Below are 18,827 nucleotides of genomic sequence, written 5' to 3'. Positions count from 1 at the left end.
ATTACGATGTTGAGCATTTTTCATGGATGTCCCGGGGTAGAGATGTCATTGGGGGTGTTTTGATTTCTATAATGCTATATACTACAGTAGGTAGAAGGGTTCTCACATGAGTCTGCAGGAGAACGAATCAGAAAAATCAAAACGGGATAAGAAAGCATCTGAAAACGATAAGCAAGATAATGACCAATGACGACCATAAAAAGGAGTTTTGTTTGCTAGATGAAAGGTAGAAAAGCTATAAACCGCTTCTCAAGGTGGCAGTCTTGACTGTTCTTGCTTTACAAATTGTTTATACAGAGTAAATCCGCCAATCGAGTCGAATTATCGAGCAATATTGAAATGACGAAAATGGCCGTCATGTAGCCATGAAAATATTTTTATCGTCGGTCATTATCAGAAGTCACCTCCCTTTGACCTATCAGAAGACGCCTATACAGAGTGCAAAAACCTAGGATTGAGCCTACGATGTATAAGGACCCATCCAAGGATAAAGTATGACTCGTGTCAATGTCTACCCACTTTATAACCTGACTGTATCAGACATTGACACGATGAGTACACAAGAAACGAGTGACGAAATGAGTAACGAAATGAATGTGGGAATGAGTGACGAAATGAGTACTCGCGATGAAACGAGTAGCGAAGTCGTCCATGGAATCGATTTCCGCGACCGCTTCTCTTCCATCAGAGTGAACCCTGGTAAGTTTATCCGTCCGTTGAGACTCGTATGCCTTTGCGTCTCCAGTCTCTCTTTTCCCGCGAATTAGACGTATTTAAACCTGCTGATAAAGCTTGATGATTCGATAGGCACAACCCAAGCAGGTAAATCGTTTATTACTAAATTTCAAACACGCTTGCGTACAAAGTACCAAGATCGAAAAGGAGAACTTGAAAAGCTCTGTTTATACGGTGAAAGCGGCGACAAGTCTACTCTTGAGCACATGGAAGAATTGGATGACGAAATATCATACAAATTTCAACAGAAAGCTGCTGAGTTCGCAAAACAGATGGTAACCCTTGTCTTGTCTGAATGGCATACAGATCGTGCTTCAAAAGGAAAGAAACCCAACACCCGTGCAAGCAGCAGCTCAAACCGATCCGCTCCGTATTCAGCTGTATCCTCTCGATCAATATCGAAAGCACCCCAAATATCTCACACTTATGATTCCACCAGACACTGCCAAATTTCACCTTTGCCTACGCTTAGTATTGCTCCTAGGACCGAGAATCATCTTTCTGTTGCCGTCCATTTGGAGCGTTCCTCGGCCGGGGCACAACATTTACCTGTGTTCCAACCTTACGTGAGCATCAGGATTTGCTTTTATGTCATTTCAAAACGACTGGCATGACTAATCTATTTCATCTCACGACAATAGAATTATGATGAGAACAGCGTGCGTCGCGTCCCGGTGAGAAGCGACTATACCTCAACACGGGAGGCTTGTGGTGAGTTTCTGATCTGGTCCATCTACGTGACTCCACACAGCTCATGCTATTCCATTGTGATTCCTGACAGAACCCAATGAGCGCCATTGGCTAGATCTGAGCGTTAAATCGCTTGTGGCTTGCGGGTTTGATCATTTACAGAGCTGGCAACAGGGACAGACGGTAAGACAAAGAACCTGTGCATCTTACTTGAAAAATAAAAATAAGCCGTTTTTGAGCAATTATTGTACTAAAACAGCGAAACGGCAGAAAGATATCATATCCTCTGAAGGAAAAGATCTCGCAGACAAGTTGCTTTCTGAAGCTATCAGGGTATGTTCACAACCTAATCACACCAGTTACCTGGCGCAGATCCAAACCTATGACGGAGTCGAAGGTAAGTCAATTAGACTCACTAATCGTGTCACAACGCGGAAAGTAGAGTAAAGAAGCTAAGAAGCTGGGGTTGTAGTGTCAAATACACCTTATTCCCAATCGTCACAGCCATCTACCACGTCAAACGTGACAGGCTCGGCTCGTTCCGAGCCATCCCAGCTACCTGCCTTGAATAATGCTGCCGCTTCAAACTCATTAAATCTCCCCTCAGCTGCAGAACTAGGGCTTCCAGGCTCACAGAGCAGCTGTCCAGCCCCCGGTGATCATCAGTAATGTACTCCGTGATAGAGACGAGGATAGCGGCTTTGCACTCAAAGGATATACGCTATCTGGTATTCTTGTCGTCAAATGAATATTGTGCTCTTTGTTCTAAGCATTTGTGTTCTATGTTCTAACATCTAACTACATTAAGGACGCGCTAGAACTTCACTTGCTCTATCATTCATTACTCCCCTCTCCGATATACATAAGCATAAGCGTCTAAATGATTAAGTTTACTACTACGATTAACCGTTTCAATGCACATAGGGTACGTATGTATGTGCTAGCTAATAGGCGTTTTATCTCGTCTGATAACCCCTGATACTTGCTGAAGTGAAGAAAAAAATCCTTTTAAAAGTATTCGTTGGCAACATCCGAGAGCTATCTCTGAATTAGGAGTTCCGACATCAACTGTAAATCAGACGTAATTACCTACTTCGTTCTTGGATGTCTCGGGGTAGAGATGTCATTGGGGGTGTTTTGATTTCTATAATGCTATATGCTAGGTGGGAGGGTTCTCACATGAATCCACAAGAGATCAAATCAGAAAAATTGAAACGAGTGAAGAGAGAATGCATGGAATGGTTATTAAAAAATGACAACCATAAAAGGGAGTTCTCTTTGTTGGATGAAAGTTAGAACAGCTATAAACAAAGTGGCAGTTTCAACTGTTCTTACATTACAGATTGTTTGTTTAAAGTAAGTCCGCTAATCGGGTCGAATCATCGAGCAATGCTGGATTGACGCAAACAGTTTTCATGTAGCTTAGCCATGAAACTACCTTTTATCGTTTTTCATCACATAAAGCGAGCGTGATATCCACCTTCCTTTGATCTATCGGAAGACGCGTATACAGAGTGCAAACCCAGGGGTACGATGTATAAGTACCCATCCGAAGAAAGAGTATGACCCATTCAAAATCTATCTATTCTATATTCTGACTATGATAACAATACATGATGAGTGAAGGAATGAGTAGCGAAATAAGTAACGATGTGAGTGAGGAAATGACTACCCAAACGCACAATGCTGCAACGAGTGGCGAAATCTTCCATGGGATCGAATTTCGCGACCGCTACTCTTCCATCAGAGTCAACCCTGGTATGTTCTGCGACTATTGATATCTCTGCGTCTCCCGCGGATGGAACACAGTTCAGCCTGGTAAAGTAGGTTGATGAGACGACTGACGTAGGCACGACCGCAGAAGGCAAAAGGTCTATCACTAGATTCCAAACATGCTTGCGAGAAGAATACCAAGATCGAAGGAAAGAACTCGAGCAACTCTATGATGACAATCAGAGCGGCGGCAAGACCGCTCTTGACCACATGAATCAATTGGCCGAGAAAACGAAATTTGGCAGTATACATACCTTATATGGACACAAGGCTGATGAGTTTGCAAAACAGATGGTAAATATCGCTTTGTCTGAATGGCATACACATTCTCATTCAAAGAGAAAGAAGACCGGCACTGATACAAAAAGCTCCAAACGAACCGCTCTGAATACAGCTGTGGAGCCTCTGCCCTCGTCAAAGCTCCCTCCATCGAGAGCTGCTCCCACGAAAGCATCCTCAGATGACATAACTCAGACCTCTGGTACCAGTGTATACCAAATATTATCTACACACCCTATAGCTTCTAAGCCCCCTGGCTTCCAAAGTCTCGTGAGCACCGATGTCTGGATCTCTGTTCTTGTTACAACAACTGACACGGCTCCATCTTCCCCATCTCACGACAGCAGACAAACGATGGAACAAAGTTAGCTGTCTCCCGGTACGGAGAGATTTTGCCACGACATCGCGAGATTGTAGTGAGTTTCTGATTTGGTTTATTTATGTGACACTGAACAGCTCACGTTATATCATCATCATTTATAACAGGCGATGAACAGCGGGACTGGCTGGATAAGAGTGTGAAATCTCTTGTGACTTGTGGAATTGATAGCCTACAAACCTGGCAAGAGGGAGGACTGGTGGAAGACCAATCCTGCGCATCTTATTTGGAACTTACAAACAAGGAATTTTCAGAGAATTATTGTCTTAGAATACGAAAAGGTGTTGAAACTCTCATATATCCTAGAGGATATGAGCTCGCAAACAAGCTGCTTTCTGAAGCTATCAGGATCTATTCACAACCTGTTCACACCCATGAAGTAGAAGCTCGAACCCACGATGGAATCGCAGGTAAGCCAATCAGATACGGCGTCGTGTAACAATCTTTGTATGGTTTGCAGAAAGCTAATAAGCTGGTGTGGGAAGTATCGCATTCTGGCTGTTCCCAATCAATACGACCACCCTCGTCAGAATCCGCTCGTACCCAGTCAGAACAGCCATCTATCTCTGCAAATACTGTCTCCTCTTTCAGGCTCCCCTCGGTTGCACAACTAGGACTTCCAGAACCATCTATCCGCCATCGACTCCCGGACAATCAGTGTTGAGGTACCCGATGATAGATACGAGGGTAGTGGTTTTGCAGTCAACGGGTATACTCCACGTAGTGTTCTTGTCGTCATGTATGGGGAGATTGATGCCACCAAAATCAGACTCTCCGGCCACTTTGAGTATCCGATGTTTAGGATAAATCGATTTGCAATCTTGCTCCTAAAGCTGCTAAAGAGAGCCGGATGTGTTCCGCTGATCAGCTCCGAAAAGTCAGACCTCGGTCAGAAGACTTGTTTCTCCGCTCGGAATGGTTCACAGCTTGAAAGGATAAGGACAATATTCGGTCTTATCTCCTATGTGCCAATTTGCACAGCAGAAGCTTGAATATGTCCATAGATACCGACTTTTCGTTACAAATATCGTCCGACGCTTCTCACCCAAATAATTTGATGATTTCCCGCTTCGGTTTCGATTTCTGCACTCGATCAGTCGCGCAGAGGGTCAGAGAGCCGAGATGTATCCTTGGTACTTTTATCTTCAACTTTTTCATTCTTTCCAGGCCTACTCGTACCTTTGTTTTTGATTTACATGTCCGCATTACAGTACTCACAAAACTACTCGCGAGAACAGAGATTCCGCATATAAAAGGGGGCGATTCTGATGAATACACATTTCTAAATCTTCCTGTTTCCAAGAAATACCAATATCGTATTTTTACAGTACAGCACTTCACATATTCTGACCATCAGTGAAAGGCATCATAAACCTGGAAAATGAGTACTATTCAATACATCAGTGAAGATGGTATCCAATCGACCTATACTGATCCGGATAGTAAGTGTCCCATGCGCAATGAGAGACGTCTGTACGTTTAGCTAAATGGTACATGTGTAGATGACACGTCTTGAGGAAAACTATAACTGCCATGACCACAGCAGTTATGAGGCGTTTCGACTACAGTTTCGAAAGTCTGAATACCCTAAAGACAAGTGGCCGTTTCAATGACCAAGATGCCGTCGCCCACGTTAGTGCAGCCAGTGAAGACTTTCGTAGAATGTTCGGTGATACCGAAATTGGTAAGAAATTCGCTGGACAGCTCGTTGAGGGTGCTTGTATTCGACTTGAATCAGCGATCAGTCGAGCTAGCAAGAGAGAACCTACTTCGCGTGGTAGTCAAAGAGACTATCCTTGGCCTGAGAGTTTCAAACGCAAGAAAGTCAAATCTTACGGACGGGAACTGCCCCTTGGCGCAATGGGCTACCATGGTGATTTAGAATCTAGACAAGAGTCACAGATCAATTCAGCACCTTGGCCTTCAGGTCCGCTTATCCCCCAAGAAACAGGAATAGCCCAGGATTCAACCCGTCCCCCAATTCCTCCCCCACCCGATTTCGGAAGTGCTGCTTATGGAACGAGCCCCGATGGAACAGTAAGCCTTTCTCTCTGCCTGATTCTATCAAACCAATCAAAGCTGATCTGATGACAGCAACAGTCAGTCCAAAACCAGCCACTCGGATACGGTACATACAACCAAAGCAGCGAACAAGCTTATGCCCAACGAGGTTATGCCCAACAAGCTTACGGTTAGTTGATAAACCTTCAAATCGAAAGCTGATCGAGCTAATGAAATCGTTGATGTGATTGACAGGCTCCGCAGGATATGGTGGGACCGTCCCACCCCACAGCTTTGGAGATACACAAAGCTACGGACAATCACAAGACAGTAACGATCAATCACGATACCTCGTCCCGCCTCCTACATTTGGATCAACACCCCAAGCTCAAACTCAATTTCAAGCTCCCGCCCAAACAGATTATTCATATCCGATAATCCGATCGCCACCTCCGCCACCTCCAAATTTTGCTCAGAGCTACGAGCACAGCGAGCAGGATGATGATGACTCTCAGTATTATCAACCTCACCACCAGAGACACTTGGGATAGTAGAACCTAGGCTTTCGGGTTTAGGTGTTAAGTTTAACTAAGTGGCGATTTTGAAAGACCAGTTTATGCATGCGATTACTTGCGAGCACGATTATGCAAAGCGTGATTATCTTGATATTTACAACATGCACTCGGAATCGGAATTTTCAGTTGATTGTGTTAGACCAAAAATATGTATGCTCTAATGTGCTAAACTATGCATATCAATGCTTCGCGATAAAAAAGATCTATGTATAAACTCATCTCACCCCGTTGCAATTTCATGAACTGAAAGGCTCGACGCTGATCCACTTCACGCATTGATGTTTAGTTGAACCAGTATACCAACCTCGCAACTCTATGTATATGATATGGTCAATGGTAGATGATTGATTGAACAGAGAATTTAACCGACAACACACCTGTTATGTGGTCAAACGTCGCAAAGGAGAATAGACAAAATTGTCCAAGTCAGCTACATCCTAACAATAGCGTCAAAGAATGTGCTTACCCGCTTGAGAACCTATAATAACAAAGCACGAGAGAGAAAAAAGTGTATCTTGTATCAGCTGATCTGAACCAAATCGAGTGGTCCCCACGAGACTGCACTCACCACCAAGACGATCGAAGTGATTCAACCCAATGCACAATCAATTTCAACCTTAATCTAGGTGATCTAATAGGTAGAAGTCTAGCCTTTTCATACTCGTCGATAGGCATTACCTGATAGAAGAGAAATCAACGTCAAACAATATCGACCTGACCGCTGGGCTGTATACAAAAGGACACTTACCAGAGCCATCCAGTAACTGAATTCGCTTGGATCAGTAGGCATAGATCCGTATGTGTTGTTTAATCGCTGTAAGAGCCATGGTGCACTACCTGATCGTAATTGATCGATGAAAGCCTGACAAATAGCCATGAGTTCCTCCGTGGTTTCGGGTGTATCCTCCACACTAGTGACAGAAGGGGCATTAGGATTGGAAGCTGCTTGAGTAGCCAAAGCAGCGAAATCCATTCCGCCCCCCAGACCACCCATGGAAAGACCGATAGGAGTAGATGATACAGGTGGAGGCGGAGCCGGAGCCGGAGCAGAAGCCGACGCTGTTGACGTTGTTGCATCTGATGAATCCGAAACAGTGGTAACATTCGCATGGGTAGGATCTGAAGTTGAGGTAGCCGCTTTTGCCCGAGACAATGTGGCACGCGCAACAGCTTCTCTTTCCATGGCGATTTCCTCTTCAGGTGAGACATCATCGATCCTGACCAGATAATCCGAGATCGGTATATCATCAGCATACAGTTTTTTCGATGCAAAAATCATCTTCAAAGATCTTTCAGAACTCTCAATGGGTGGGTAGGGAGGTGAACAAAGCCTGTTTACTCACCTTTCTATACGACCAACAGTATATCCATCCAAATTACCTGTCTCAAGTAATTTGAATCTATGAGTGCCAACAGTTTCGACCATACTCCTACCGTCGGGTAACATTTGAACAGATTGAATCTCGAGCATCGTTCCATATTCCATCACGCCTTGAAGTTGGGGAGCACCTACACCTCTCGCGGGCAGGAGCATACCAAATCTCGGTGATGGTGACTCAATACATCGTCTAATCATGAGTCGATACCTTGGTTCAAAAACATGCAGTATTGTAGGCATCCCTGGGAATGCAAGGGTGCAGACGAATATCGGTGTATCCAGTCTAGCATCCCTTTCATCCCGTTCGATTGCTTGTTGCCGTTCAATGTACTCATCAGGAAATGCGGTTTTGACTAATAACTCATGTTAGCCTACTTCCCCATATGCTCATTTGGGCCGGTCATTGATAACTCACGGATTGTCAGTAAGACCTTGTTGACCGCATGATCCTGCATGAATGCAAAACTAGGTAGATCTTGTCGACAGACAGGACATCGCGAGGAATGGTCCAGGGAACGGGAAAGACATTTCGAGCAGAACGACTAATAAAAAAACATGGGTCAATGTCTCATCTTTTGAAAATCACGTAAACGCCGGATATACCAGGGCTTCCACAAACATTGAGAAGTGTGACGAATATGAAAAAGCGAAGGAGGAAAAGAATTACTCACATGCTGGCACGGCGTCGTTACAGGTTCAAAAAGTAACATTGCACACACATCGCATTCGAGAGTCCCCAATAACTCCTTTTCAAATCCACTTTCATTGATGTGGACTGAAGATTGATCGAGAGCTGTTCGAGGCATTCGACGAGAAGTGCGATGATCTCGTCGACGTCTCTTGGAGCCAGTTCGACCCATGGAGGTAGAGGCTTGCAGGAGGGATCTTGAAGAAGCTAGATGAGAGAAATTTTGGGTAAGAGAAGCTTGAGATGAAAATGGTATTTCTTCATCGGAACCGGAGGAAGAATCGATGTCTGTGTCTTCATCTTCGGTCTGGTTCGGTTGAGTATCCTCGCTTTCGATCAATGCCTTTTCTCTGTTAACAAGATCAAGAATTTTATCGACGCAAATGTCGAGCAAAGGGGAGTTGTACTCATTATCTGGAGCTTCTGGTGAATAGGCAGGGGGAGGCGCGGGCAAAGGTGGAGCGGGTGGATAGTAAGTAACACCTGGGTTGATGATACCGCTCCGCTGAGCTTCATTGGAGCCAACTGACCCTACAGGCAGTTGTTCGGACCCGGTGATACTGGCGTCGGATAATACAGCCGATGGGCTAGCGGTGGGGCTATATCGTTTGCAGGTGGGAACAGGACACATGACATTGGACCAGATGACGAGTCGTTGCTGATGCTGGCGATGTTGAGCTGCGTGTATCTCGTGAGGTGGTTCATTGGTCAACCGCAAAGGCGGAGGAGCGGGGATAGTGATGTGATTAGATGAGAGGGTATGGCCACAAGGCAATGTGATAGGGTGATGCAGAGTTGGGGTAACGCCGTTTACGGGTGGGCACAGAGCACTGTAAAAACATCGTTAATGTGGGTAGCTGAAAGGTTATTCTATTTGATTTGACTTACCATCCGAGCACACGACGCAACTTCTCGACTAGCTCTTTCCTCTTTTCGAGACCCGACAACGCTACCGCAAGATCTCCTCCGACACCGGACGATGCTGGTAGATTGATACCCCCGATACCATCTCCACCTCTTCCAGTAGCAAAATCGGGGACCAAACCAAATTGGGTATACACTGAAGGGTTGGCCAGATCGACAGGTGAGACATGAGGAATGAGCGGAATGGACTCGGACCCTACCGATCGAATACCTAGACCGACATGAACATCCGTGTGCGCAGGTGGAGGAACAAGTTGTTCAATTTGTGGAGGGTTGGCTCCGACCGCAGACGATTGAGACGTGGTATTTTCCGTTTCGGTAGATACTTTACGTTGAGTAAAACAAGAGTTGGGATCAAAGGATCGGGCACGATTTGGGCGGGGCCGCAAGTCAGAGCGTTTTGACTGATTGATAACGTTGAGGGCATCTTCAGTTGACTGAACTTTATCTCCTTCTCCACCTCTATGCGCCCGAGTACTTGGTCCAGCATCTCCACCGCGATCGTTCTGGTCCTCATGTCTGGGATTGCTCGTCCCACTACTTCGCCGTCTCCTTACTCCGGGTGCGCTCGAACCTAATCCCTCATCTTCAGACAGCCATCGATTGGCTTCTTCCTCACCCGATCCTCGTCTACGGTGCCTTCTATGCACTTGTATGGGTACATTACTCGTTGGTCGCCACGATCGAGTGACGGGAGTGTACATCGAAGGAGTGGTGGGAGCAGTTGATGGATCGGGCGTTGGATATATGGATGATGGTGAATAACTTCGTTCACTTGAGCGTGAAGATGAGGATGATGAGCGCCGCATCGACGGTCGTGATGTGCTCGCTTCTGAAGCTCGATCGAGGGAAAAAGTTGAAGGTGAAGGGATGCGAGAGGTAGAGGAAGATGATGTTTGAGAAGGGGTATCGTGAGATATCAGGGAAGGGATTGAAATCCGGTATGGAGGTGGTGGAGATGATCGGGCCATACTAGACCTCATGTAGTGCACTTGTGATGGCGGCGTCGACATTGTGCACTCAAAGATTGAGGATGGTGATGATATCAAGTTGTCCGATCGCGAGGTAAGCGGTGGATAAAACGTAGAACGGTGAAAACAGTCAAAGAGGCAAATACGCAGAAAGGCACAAATGTAAGATTGGTTCTAATGAAGTGCGATCGGCGACTTTGTTATTGTTGGTCTTCAGGTGCCGATCTTCATCGATGTTTGAGGTGGGCTATATATGCTATGCTTGTAAGATTGAGCGGAACAGATGAATAGCAGTTGAGGACTGATGGAAGAAGAGGTGTGAGTGATTAGATCGGACGAAAGTTTTTCGAATGGCGACGAATGATGTGTGACAGAGAAGATAGGAATAAACGATCGGTGATATTCAATACGAGGAATGTAATTGAACGATCGTCAACTACTGGAGAGACAATGGGAGGATGAGTTGAATGAATAAATAAGATGAATGAGAAAGATGTTGGAATGATGCAGTGATGATGAATAATTGTGAATGTATGTACCGATGATGATGATAGCAATTGGAGAGAAATGAACCCCCCAAAAAAAGAATTATGTACACCACGATCAGAAAGTACAAGTTTTAAAACATTCCTTGATTCACTTACCTTGAAACCAAAATGTGAAAACCTATATGCACTTTCTAGATGCAGTCTTTCTTCAGTTCTGAAATTGAATATCGTTTATGTCGTCTGTAAGATGGTATGGTACAAGGCTGTCTAAAGATATTGGAATTATAAACAAAGATGAAAGGTCAAGTTGATACGCAAAGTAGACTTGAGAAATGATTATGATAGTGGTTCTTTCATTTTCCATAATTAATAACAGGTTATTGTTTTTTGGTCGATCATCATCCAGGTGTGGCGCTTCGGACCCTATTGTACCAATTCCACCATCATCGAGATTTGTCAAAGTCTCAGATACATATTTTTACCAACTATTACCGCTCAATGACAGCTTACCGCTCTTGGCAAATACAGGTGTATACAGTGAAGCTTTGTTCATGCATCTTGTTACATCCCATCGCAAATGCTACAATGGATGCATGCAGATCCGAGGACAAGACAGCCAAAAGAGGAACATGCAACAACTTTTCGCAGCTTTGGAGTGAAACGGTCATTGAAAATGGGATCTGGACTGACATACTGCATCGACCGAAAAACCAATGGGCATCTTGTTTTCGTGCATGACAGACGTCCAGTCGGGGTAACTGAAGAAAAATGATCGCCATCGATCTGATGCAGTATCCTATCCAAACTTAATCTCTCATGCGAGTCACTTTGAATATGCTGTTGCCGCTTCAGCTGTTTTTAGTATTAAAATTTTTTCTCGAATCTTCTCAACCAACAGAATCCGATTTTGCCAGTTCGTAATAACCGCCGCAAGTAGGCATTTAACAGAAGGCTTTCTGTTCTCCTTCTTGTGCTATTCCCAAAGATGCATGAGCCAAGACTCCAGAGAAAGGCTAATAGATGTTTATCGTAACACGCACGTGAAAAGCACCAGTGGCGTCCAACATGAAACGTTAATAATGGTCATTGGAATCTGACGATCGATCGAACCTAACAAAGTGAAGATTATTGTACCCATCAAAAGGGGGATATCCCGAAATGACGAAGACGAGATCGAATGTGGCGGTGACATCAGCATGATGACCAGACAACGAAAAAACAAAAAGGGACAGGAACCGATCGTGCGCAGGACCCTAAATATAACACCCATATAAGGCCAAAAAAAGAAATCTCCCCACTCAGCCCCCACCCAGCTGCCGCGGAGATCGCCGATGATCATATCACACGCGGTAATTTCGGTGAGCTCGGTCCGATACTTCTACAAAAGTGGATACTCAAAATACAAAGTATTCTATTCGTCAATTGGGGTTAATATATACATGACGAACACACGACGACGTTTTCTGCCATCCTCAAAGCCATAAGTACTCGTCGTAGTGGTATCTAATATGTTAAGACAGCTACCAAAGGTTACTAGATCGTCGCTGGGAGGTATACAGACCTCCACGAAGATTATAGGGCAGCGCTTCAGTTCTTCATCGTCGAGAAATCTTAACTCTACATCGTATCAAAAGACTGCATTCGTCATAGCTGTTACAGCCGCCGCAGTGAGCGAAGTGCTTCGCGAGTCATTCCGGATTATGGCTGACTTCATCACTTAGGGTATCGCTCTGACCTACAGATCGTTCCTACCGTATGTTCGAGCGGACGACAGTGACGCATTGTCATCCAGAACAGACAAATACCCAGGAATAAAACAACCGTCAGGACAGAAATTGATAAGTTACGAAGAAGTCCAGAAACATACGAAGAAGGACGATTGTTGGGTTATAGTCGACGTGAGTGTACTTCATATCAGGCTGAACGTTGTATGATGCCATTCGGACAGGAAACTGATGAGTCATCGATTTAACTTTCCTAGGGAAATATATACGATGTGACTGATTTCTTGGATCAACATCCCGGAGGAGCCGAAATCATCTTGGCGAACGCGGGGAAAGATGCTACGTGAGTCATTCCTGATCTTCTCAAAGTATATGTCACGACCTCTATATGTTGACTAACATGAAATGTGAATATATAGGAAAATATTCAAACCACTTCATCCTCCAGATGCTTTAGATACGCTCGATCCGTCACAGCACATAGGACCTGTAGATCCCACTACGATGCCAGAAATCAATGATGAACCTACAGAGGAGGAATTACGTGTAGAAGAAGCAAGAAAATCATTACCACCAGTAGATGCGATGTTGTTAGTGAACGATTTTGAAGATTGGGCTGAAAAGGTATTGAGTGGAACTGCTTGGAATTACTATAAATCAGCCGCTGATAGGGAGATAAGTGAGTGATGCGAACCTTTGTCTGTCAGGTCTCTCATCTGAGATTCTTTTGTGAGAAATAATGGCTAATCATATTCATGTGTTGATTATAGCTGCTGGGGAGAATCAGGATGCATTTAAACGATATTATTTCAGACCTCGGATACTTCGCGATGCAACGAACGGATCAATAAACACCGAGTTCGTAGGGATGAAGACTGATTTACCGGTCTTTATATCGCCTGCTGCCATGGCGAAATTGGGACATCCATTGGGAGAAGTTAATTTGACTAAAGGTGCAGGAAGATGTGGGATTGTGCAAGGAGTGAGTGACCATTACCTCCATCGAGAAGATCAAATTCGAACACTGACATATCGTTCTGCTTGCTCCTCGTCAAGATCTCGATAAACGCTTCTTGCTCACTTGATGAAATAATGCAAGCAAGAGAAAAAGGCCAACAAGTGATGTTTCAGATATACCTGAATAAAGATCGTAAAGCGTCGGAAGCTTTATTACACAAAGTAACCGAACTAGGTGCATCAGCTATCATCTTTACTGTAGACACGGCATGGAGATCAAAGAGAACAAGAGACGTAAGAGCAAAAGCAGCAATAGCACCTCCACCTTCTTCAGATGGACAAGAGAAATCAAAAGCTCCCTTAGGTGTAAGTCAAGCTATTAGTGGTTACCAAGATACAAATTTGACTTGGAATGATATTGGTTTCATACGGGTAAGGCTACAATTTCATCGATCTCGGAGAGAAGGTCTTTGTGATTCCCCGGTGGACTAACGCTTAATAATCGCTTTTTTTTTCTTTCCAGAAACATACAAATCTACCAATCATAGTCAAAGGTATCCAAAGCATGGAAGACGCCGAATTGTGTGCAGAGCATGGTGTCCAAGGCATAATCTTGGTGAGTAAAAGAGTGATAATGTATCCATTCCAACCAAGCTATCAGCTGATTTAGCGTTGCATCGGATATGTAGTCAAATCACGGTGGTAGACAATGTGATTTGTGAGTTTATCATCATCCTCCGTGACGATCGAGTTTGACTGACCATTTTTATTTCAGCGCTCCTGCACCAATAGATCTACTATATGAGATGCGAATAAATAAACCTGAATTATTCCAAAAATTAGATGTGATGATGGATGGTGGAGTTAGATCGGGTGCAGATGTAGTAAAGGCTCTAGCATTAGGAGCTAAAGCGGTCGGATTGGGAAGAAGTTTCTTATATGCAAATGGAACTCATGGTGAAGAAGGTGTAGTCAGATTATGTCAGAGTAAGTGCTAACGTTTACTTTTCACTGTATTGTCAAGGCGGCGACCGATAATCTGACTTACGAATGTACCGCTCACAGTTTTGGCTGAGGAGATAACGAATACTATGCGTAATATCGGCGCGAATGATATCAAAGATCTCAAACCTGAATTGGTGGGTCCTGCTGGTCCTTGGGTATATGGAAACGCTCCTCCTTGGGGTAGAAAGTAGGAGTAGTGCATCTCGCAATATAGCTGAAGCTTGTTGTATCATATCTTACCTTGTGACTCCCATGTATCCGGAAAGCGAAATTTGTGGCGCGATTGTCGAAATATCTTTGTGTTATATGTATGCATTACATCAATAACTAATTTTGTCTCTACATGGTCACACATTCGTTGAAAGTAGCTCATTTTGCTCCACCACCTGAACCTGCAGCGGCGGGTTTATCATCGGGACCCATTTGAACGGCGAAGAATAGCGCTAAGCCAACGATGTACATCCAATATTTCTGCGCGAATGATTTTTCCTGTTCTGGTTGAGCTGGTGATCCCGTTGATGGATCAAGTGCTGGAGGAGCAGCTAATGATGGGCTATGGAAGATAAATCATGAGTGAGTCAGTATATGTTCTCGAAAATACATGGATCACACTCGGAAGGATACAGATGGAGTAATTGTTTTTCAACGGGACACAAAGCGAAAATGGTGTCATTTGATGGGACTTACCTATATATTTTATGTGTGTGTCTAGGAAATTCGAATTGTAATTCATTGATTTTGGAGGGTAATTTGATTGATTCAGATGAATTTGATGAACAGCTAGATTGAGAAGGAGCAGTAGGATGAATAGATAATGAAGTAGGGATAGATGATTCTGATAAATGTATTTTGATTTTAGGTGAGGAGGATGATAAGTAGCACTGCAGAACGCCCATTTCAGTAAGTTAACGATTATATTGAGAGGTCAGGGAGGTTAACTATCGCAGGAAAGAACCGTGTGATATACTCTACTCACATATTTAGTAGAAGATATGAACCATTCATCTACACCATGTCCCTCAGAAAGTTGTAATCCAACTTGATACCATCCTTTCCCATCATCCACTAGATCCTCGGCGACGTTCTCCAGACTGTCTTCAAGGGTTGTAGTAAAGCTATTTGATGATTGGGATATTTGGACTGAACCCAGTTGTCGAAATGTAGGAGGAGATTGAGGCGAAGGATGAGATAGGAATCTGTGATGGATCCGGTATGTCTCTATCGATTCGGCGAGAATGATGCAAGGAGCTAGAATAAACAGCAAGCTGAGAAAGAGGGCAAGCATCCTGTTGATTTCCCCCAAAGAGCTACGTTGATACACTTGGATCCAATAAGATGTAACATGAACCCATAGTTAGATGACATATCGGTAAAGTAAGAACGAGAAGAACAGGTTGTTGCATGTCATGATGCGGCGTTCCCCGCCATCTGATGCGAAGACGGAATCAAATCCCATCTCCTCAGTCATCATGTTGAAAAAAAGTTCAGACGTTGCGAAGAAGTTTTGAGAAATTCCCTATTCAACTAGAACGAAATGTTTGGAATCATAAAGCATACATCGTCTTTCTAAAGCACCGAACTTGTTTCTGATCAGACGCAATTTATATCCACAGAGGAATTCAAGACCCCCTTCTTTCATCAAAGATGTCAGCTCCACCAAAACTCAAGTCGGCATTGAAGAAATCGTCCATTCCATCATCTTCAAAAGCAGGTCCATCGAAATCCTCTGCCGCTTCTTCTTCTTCTAAACCTTCAGCGAATAAAGGCAAAGCGAAGTCCAAACATTCAGTGACTTTAGCTACTAAAGCACAAAGATTCAAGGGGTCAGATCTGGAATCTGAGAGCGAAGGAAACGCATCTGGATTTGAAGACCAAGATGAGGATGATGAAGGAGATATAGATATGGATAATGAACAAGAGATCGATACCGATGAAGAGATTGAAAAGAGTAAAGAAGGTAAAGAGAAAAAACCTACTAGTGAGTGATGATCGTCCTTTGAAAGGACTGGATTTATGATTAATGAACGAATCATCGCTTGATCATAAATCTGTGTTTGCTGATATCTGATCTGAAATACGTTAGAACGTAAAAGACCCGCTACGACAGCATCTACGTTCGGAGAAACATTGGCAACTTTGCTAGCTGATCCAATGGTGACCAAATCGAAATCAAAAAAGGCAAAGACAGATTCATCCTTAGACAAACAGAAAATCAGTGTGAAATCAGTTACATCAAAAGATCAAGCACCAATTTTAGCTCTTTCAGCACATAAACCACCTACGAAATCATCAGTTTCAATAGAAGCTAAAGCTAGAAGACAATTAAAAGTTGACAAAGAAGAGAAAGAAGATCAAGCCAGAGTCACAGATGTAGTTGAAGGTTGGGCATATGGTGATGGGGTCATTGGTGGTCAAGAATTCGAAAGGGGTTTGAGAAAAACTGCTCAAAGAGGTGGTAAGTTACTGATTTCTTCTAGCTCGGTCAACATTCTCCCGGGAGAAAACTCAAACAACCTGTTGTGTCTCTGGTGTATTATGCACTTAGCCGTTGTTTCCTCTCAATCGCGATATGTCAAGCTGATTTTATCTTACTTCTCACCATAGTGATCAAACTATTCAATGCAATTCTCTTAGCTTCAAAAAATTCGGAAGCAGCTACTACGTCATTATCAGCTCAGGCGAAACTCAAACCCGAAGGACCCAAATCGAAGAAAGAGAAGGACAATATCCTCGGTAGAGGTGGTAAAGAAGATGTTTTGACCAAAGAGTCTTTCTTGGACATGGTCAGAAAGGGTAGTTCACGATAAAGAGAATAATCTCTTTTTCACAGTATGCGAATGGCTGGTATGTCCGCTCAATGTATCATATATAACCTGATTGAGATATCGAGGAAGTAAAAGTCTTCGTCGAATCAGACGCGGTAGTCGCTTCCCTTTATCCATGCGCGTTACTAAGCACCTTTAGCGGAGTCTGGGTATTCCTCTGTGTCAGTTTGGCGGGGTATACTAACTGTATTAATGTTTCTGAGGACGGAAATGCTCGGTTGGACGAGTTACTTATTATCGGGGTACATTTGATTTTAGTGACTCATTCACAAATCATGCTCAGCTACGACAACCAGTGTTGTTGCAGTATACGGAGAAGAAATCTGCAAGATTAGAGCATATCGTATGCCTCGTGATAATCCAAACTGAGTAGTCTTCAACGGATGAAAAGACCCGTTTCGACATCTGTCTTCCTTTTCTGAACTCAGCTGTGGGTGAGTAACTACTGCTAAGTTGTATCCTTATGAAAAGCGGAACTAAGTGAATAAGTGATCTTTCTTTTCCCCCATAAACATACAACACACATAGTCTTTTCACCCCTGCAACTGTACCATACACACATACTGCTACTATGTTCGAGCAATCTCTTTCCGCTGATGCTGAGATGACAGACGTACCAGCAGAATAGACCACTACTTCTTCTAATGATCACGCCAAAGACGATAAACGCAACGTACCTCACCATTCCGAAAATGAAAATGGACCTTGACGGTGAAGACGAAACCGTACCTTTGGCTTCGAGTTCAGCCAAAAAACCCTGGGAGAAACGTACACTTAATTCCCTCCTCAAGGAATCAGCATTTGATATCATAAGGTTCTCGTCAAGGAGAACCCTGGAACAAAAACGTTTTATATACGTCGTGGAATCCGAAGGAGGACAGCTTTTGGAACCCACGAATCAAGCGGAGTTTTCAGTTCCAAAGTTACCAAACCTTCCAAATAGGCTAGAGCCTATCCAAGGTGTAGTAGCTTTTGATGGAGAATCAACAATCATACTGTTGAAATAATCTTTGCCTACAAAGGGGAGGTTTAACAATGCCTCAAATGAGGCTTTCAAAGAAAGCATTTGGATCTTTCACTAGCCTAGCAGCACGAGAAGCTGGTATCTTAAGGACAGGATGTGTCTTGTTTCCAATCCTCTTGTACTGACAGATCTGTCATTCACTTCACATCTCCCAATCGATACTCAATGCATTTGCCAGCAGACTTCCGGTGACGAGTGCCACTGATCACTATGCCGCAAAAGTGACAGCTGAGAAGACCCAATGCGTAACATCTTGGTTCCGCCGTGCATCAAGTGTTTATGGATGGAATGGGCACACAGCTGGGCTTTGCTAGAGAACACGAACATTCTGAATCTGTCTTGGTGGTCGTAGAACAAGATCACCTCTAGAGAACAGAGAAATGAAGCATGAACGATGACATAACATTGAAT

The 18,827-nt window shown here is 43.8% G+C and overlaps 7 protein-coding genes across 7 annotated transcripts; 5 read left to right on the top strand and 2 right to left on the bottom strand.

The window, feature by feature from the left end:
• Positions 1–551: 551 nt before the first annotated feature.
• IL334_003054 (uncharacterized protein) lies at positions 552–2,094 on the top strand (the record flags this gene model as incomplete). Its single annotated transcript, XM_062934790.1, has 4 exons — positions 552–699; positions 808–1,301; positions 1,696–1,822; positions 1,898–2,094. The coding sequence occupies 4 exons, from the start codon at positions 552–554 to the stop codon at positions 2,092–2,094; spliced, it is 966 nt and encodes a 321-aa protein (XP_062790841.1).
• Positions 2,095–5,237: 3,143 nt separating this feature from the next.
• Positions 5,238–6,408, top strand: IL334_003053 (uncharacterized protein; the record flags this gene model as incomplete). Its single annotated transcript, XM_062934789.1, has 4 exons — positions 5,238–5,298; positions 5,400–5,893; positions 5,957–6,047; positions 6,113–6,408. The coding sequence occupies 4 exons, from the start codon at positions 5,238–5,240 to the stop codon at positions 6,406–6,408; spliced, it is 942 nt and encodes a 313-aa protein (XP_062790840.1).
• A 588-nt stretch (positions 6,409–6,996) lies between these two features.
• IL334_003052 (uncharacterized protein) lies at positions 6,997–10,435 on the bottom strand (the record flags this gene model as incomplete). Its single annotated transcript, XM_062934788.1, has 6 exons — positions 6,997–7,110; positions 7,181–7,649; positions 7,776–8,163; positions 8,226–8,352; positions 8,482–9,328; positions 9,387–10,435. The coding sequence occupies 6 exons, from the start codon at positions 10,433–10,435 to the stop codon at positions 6,997–6,999; spliced, it is 2,994 nt and encodes a 997-aa protein (XP_062790839.1).
• Positions 10,436–12,389: 1,954 nt separating this feature from the next.
• Positions 12,390–14,758, top strand: IL334_003051 (uncharacterized protein; the record flags this gene model as incomplete). The annotated part of the gene is made up of 10 exons (XM_062934787.1): positions 12,390–12,548; positions 12,603–12,779; positions 12,863–12,948; positions 13,025–13,284; positions 13,376–13,587; positions 13,662–13,994; positions 14,086–14,178; positions 14,252–14,280; positions 14,338–14,549; positions 14,628–14,758. 10 exons carry the CDS (start codon positions 12,390–12,392, stop codon positions 14,756–14,758), a joined length of 1,692 nt encoding a protein of 563 aa, XP_062790838.1.
• A 178-nt stretch (positions 14,759–14,936) lies between these two features.
• IL334_003050 (uncharacterized protein) lies at positions 14,937–15,852 on the bottom strand (the record flags this gene model as incomplete). Its single annotated transcript, XM_062934786.1, has 3 exons — positions 14,937–15,120; positions 15,255–15,448; positions 15,544–15,852. The coding sequence occupies 3 exons, from the start codon at positions 15,850–15,852 to the stop codon at positions 14,937–14,939; spliced, it is 687 nt and encodes a 228-aa protein (XP_062790837.1).
• A 359-nt stretch (positions 15,853–16,211) lies between these two features.
• Positions 16,212–17,374, top strand: IL334_003049 (uncharacterized protein; the record flags this gene model as incomplete). Its single annotated transcript, XM_062934785.1, has 3 exons — positions 16,212–16,545; positions 16,651–17,022; positions 17,172–17,374. The coding sequence occupies 3 exons, from the start codon at positions 16,212–16,214 to the stop codon at positions 17,372–17,374; spliced, it is 909 nt and encodes a 302-aa protein (XP_062790836.1).
• Positions 17,375–18,084: 710 nt separating this feature from the next.
• On the top strand, positions 18,085–18,399 carry IL334_003048 (uncharacterized protein; the record flags this gene model as incomplete). Its single annotated transcript, XM_062934784.1, has 1 exon — positions 18,085–18,399. One exon carries the CDS (start codon positions 18,085–18,087, stop codon positions 18,397–18,399), a length of 315 nt encoding a protein of 104 aa, XP_062790835.1.
• Positions 18,400–18,827: the final 428 nt, after the last annotated feature.

This window comes from Kwoniella shivajii, chromosome 4 (genome assembly GCF_035658355.1).
Source record: "Kwoniella shivajii chromosome 4, complete sequence".
In the NCBI taxonomy this organism is placed as follows: Eukaryota; Fungi; Basidiomycota; class Tremellomycetes; order Tremellales; family Cryptococcaceae; genus Kwoniella; species Kwoniella shivajii.
The sequence above is the reverse complement of the archived record's forward strand: the minus strand, read 5'-3'. Positions and strand labels throughout refer to the sequence as shown.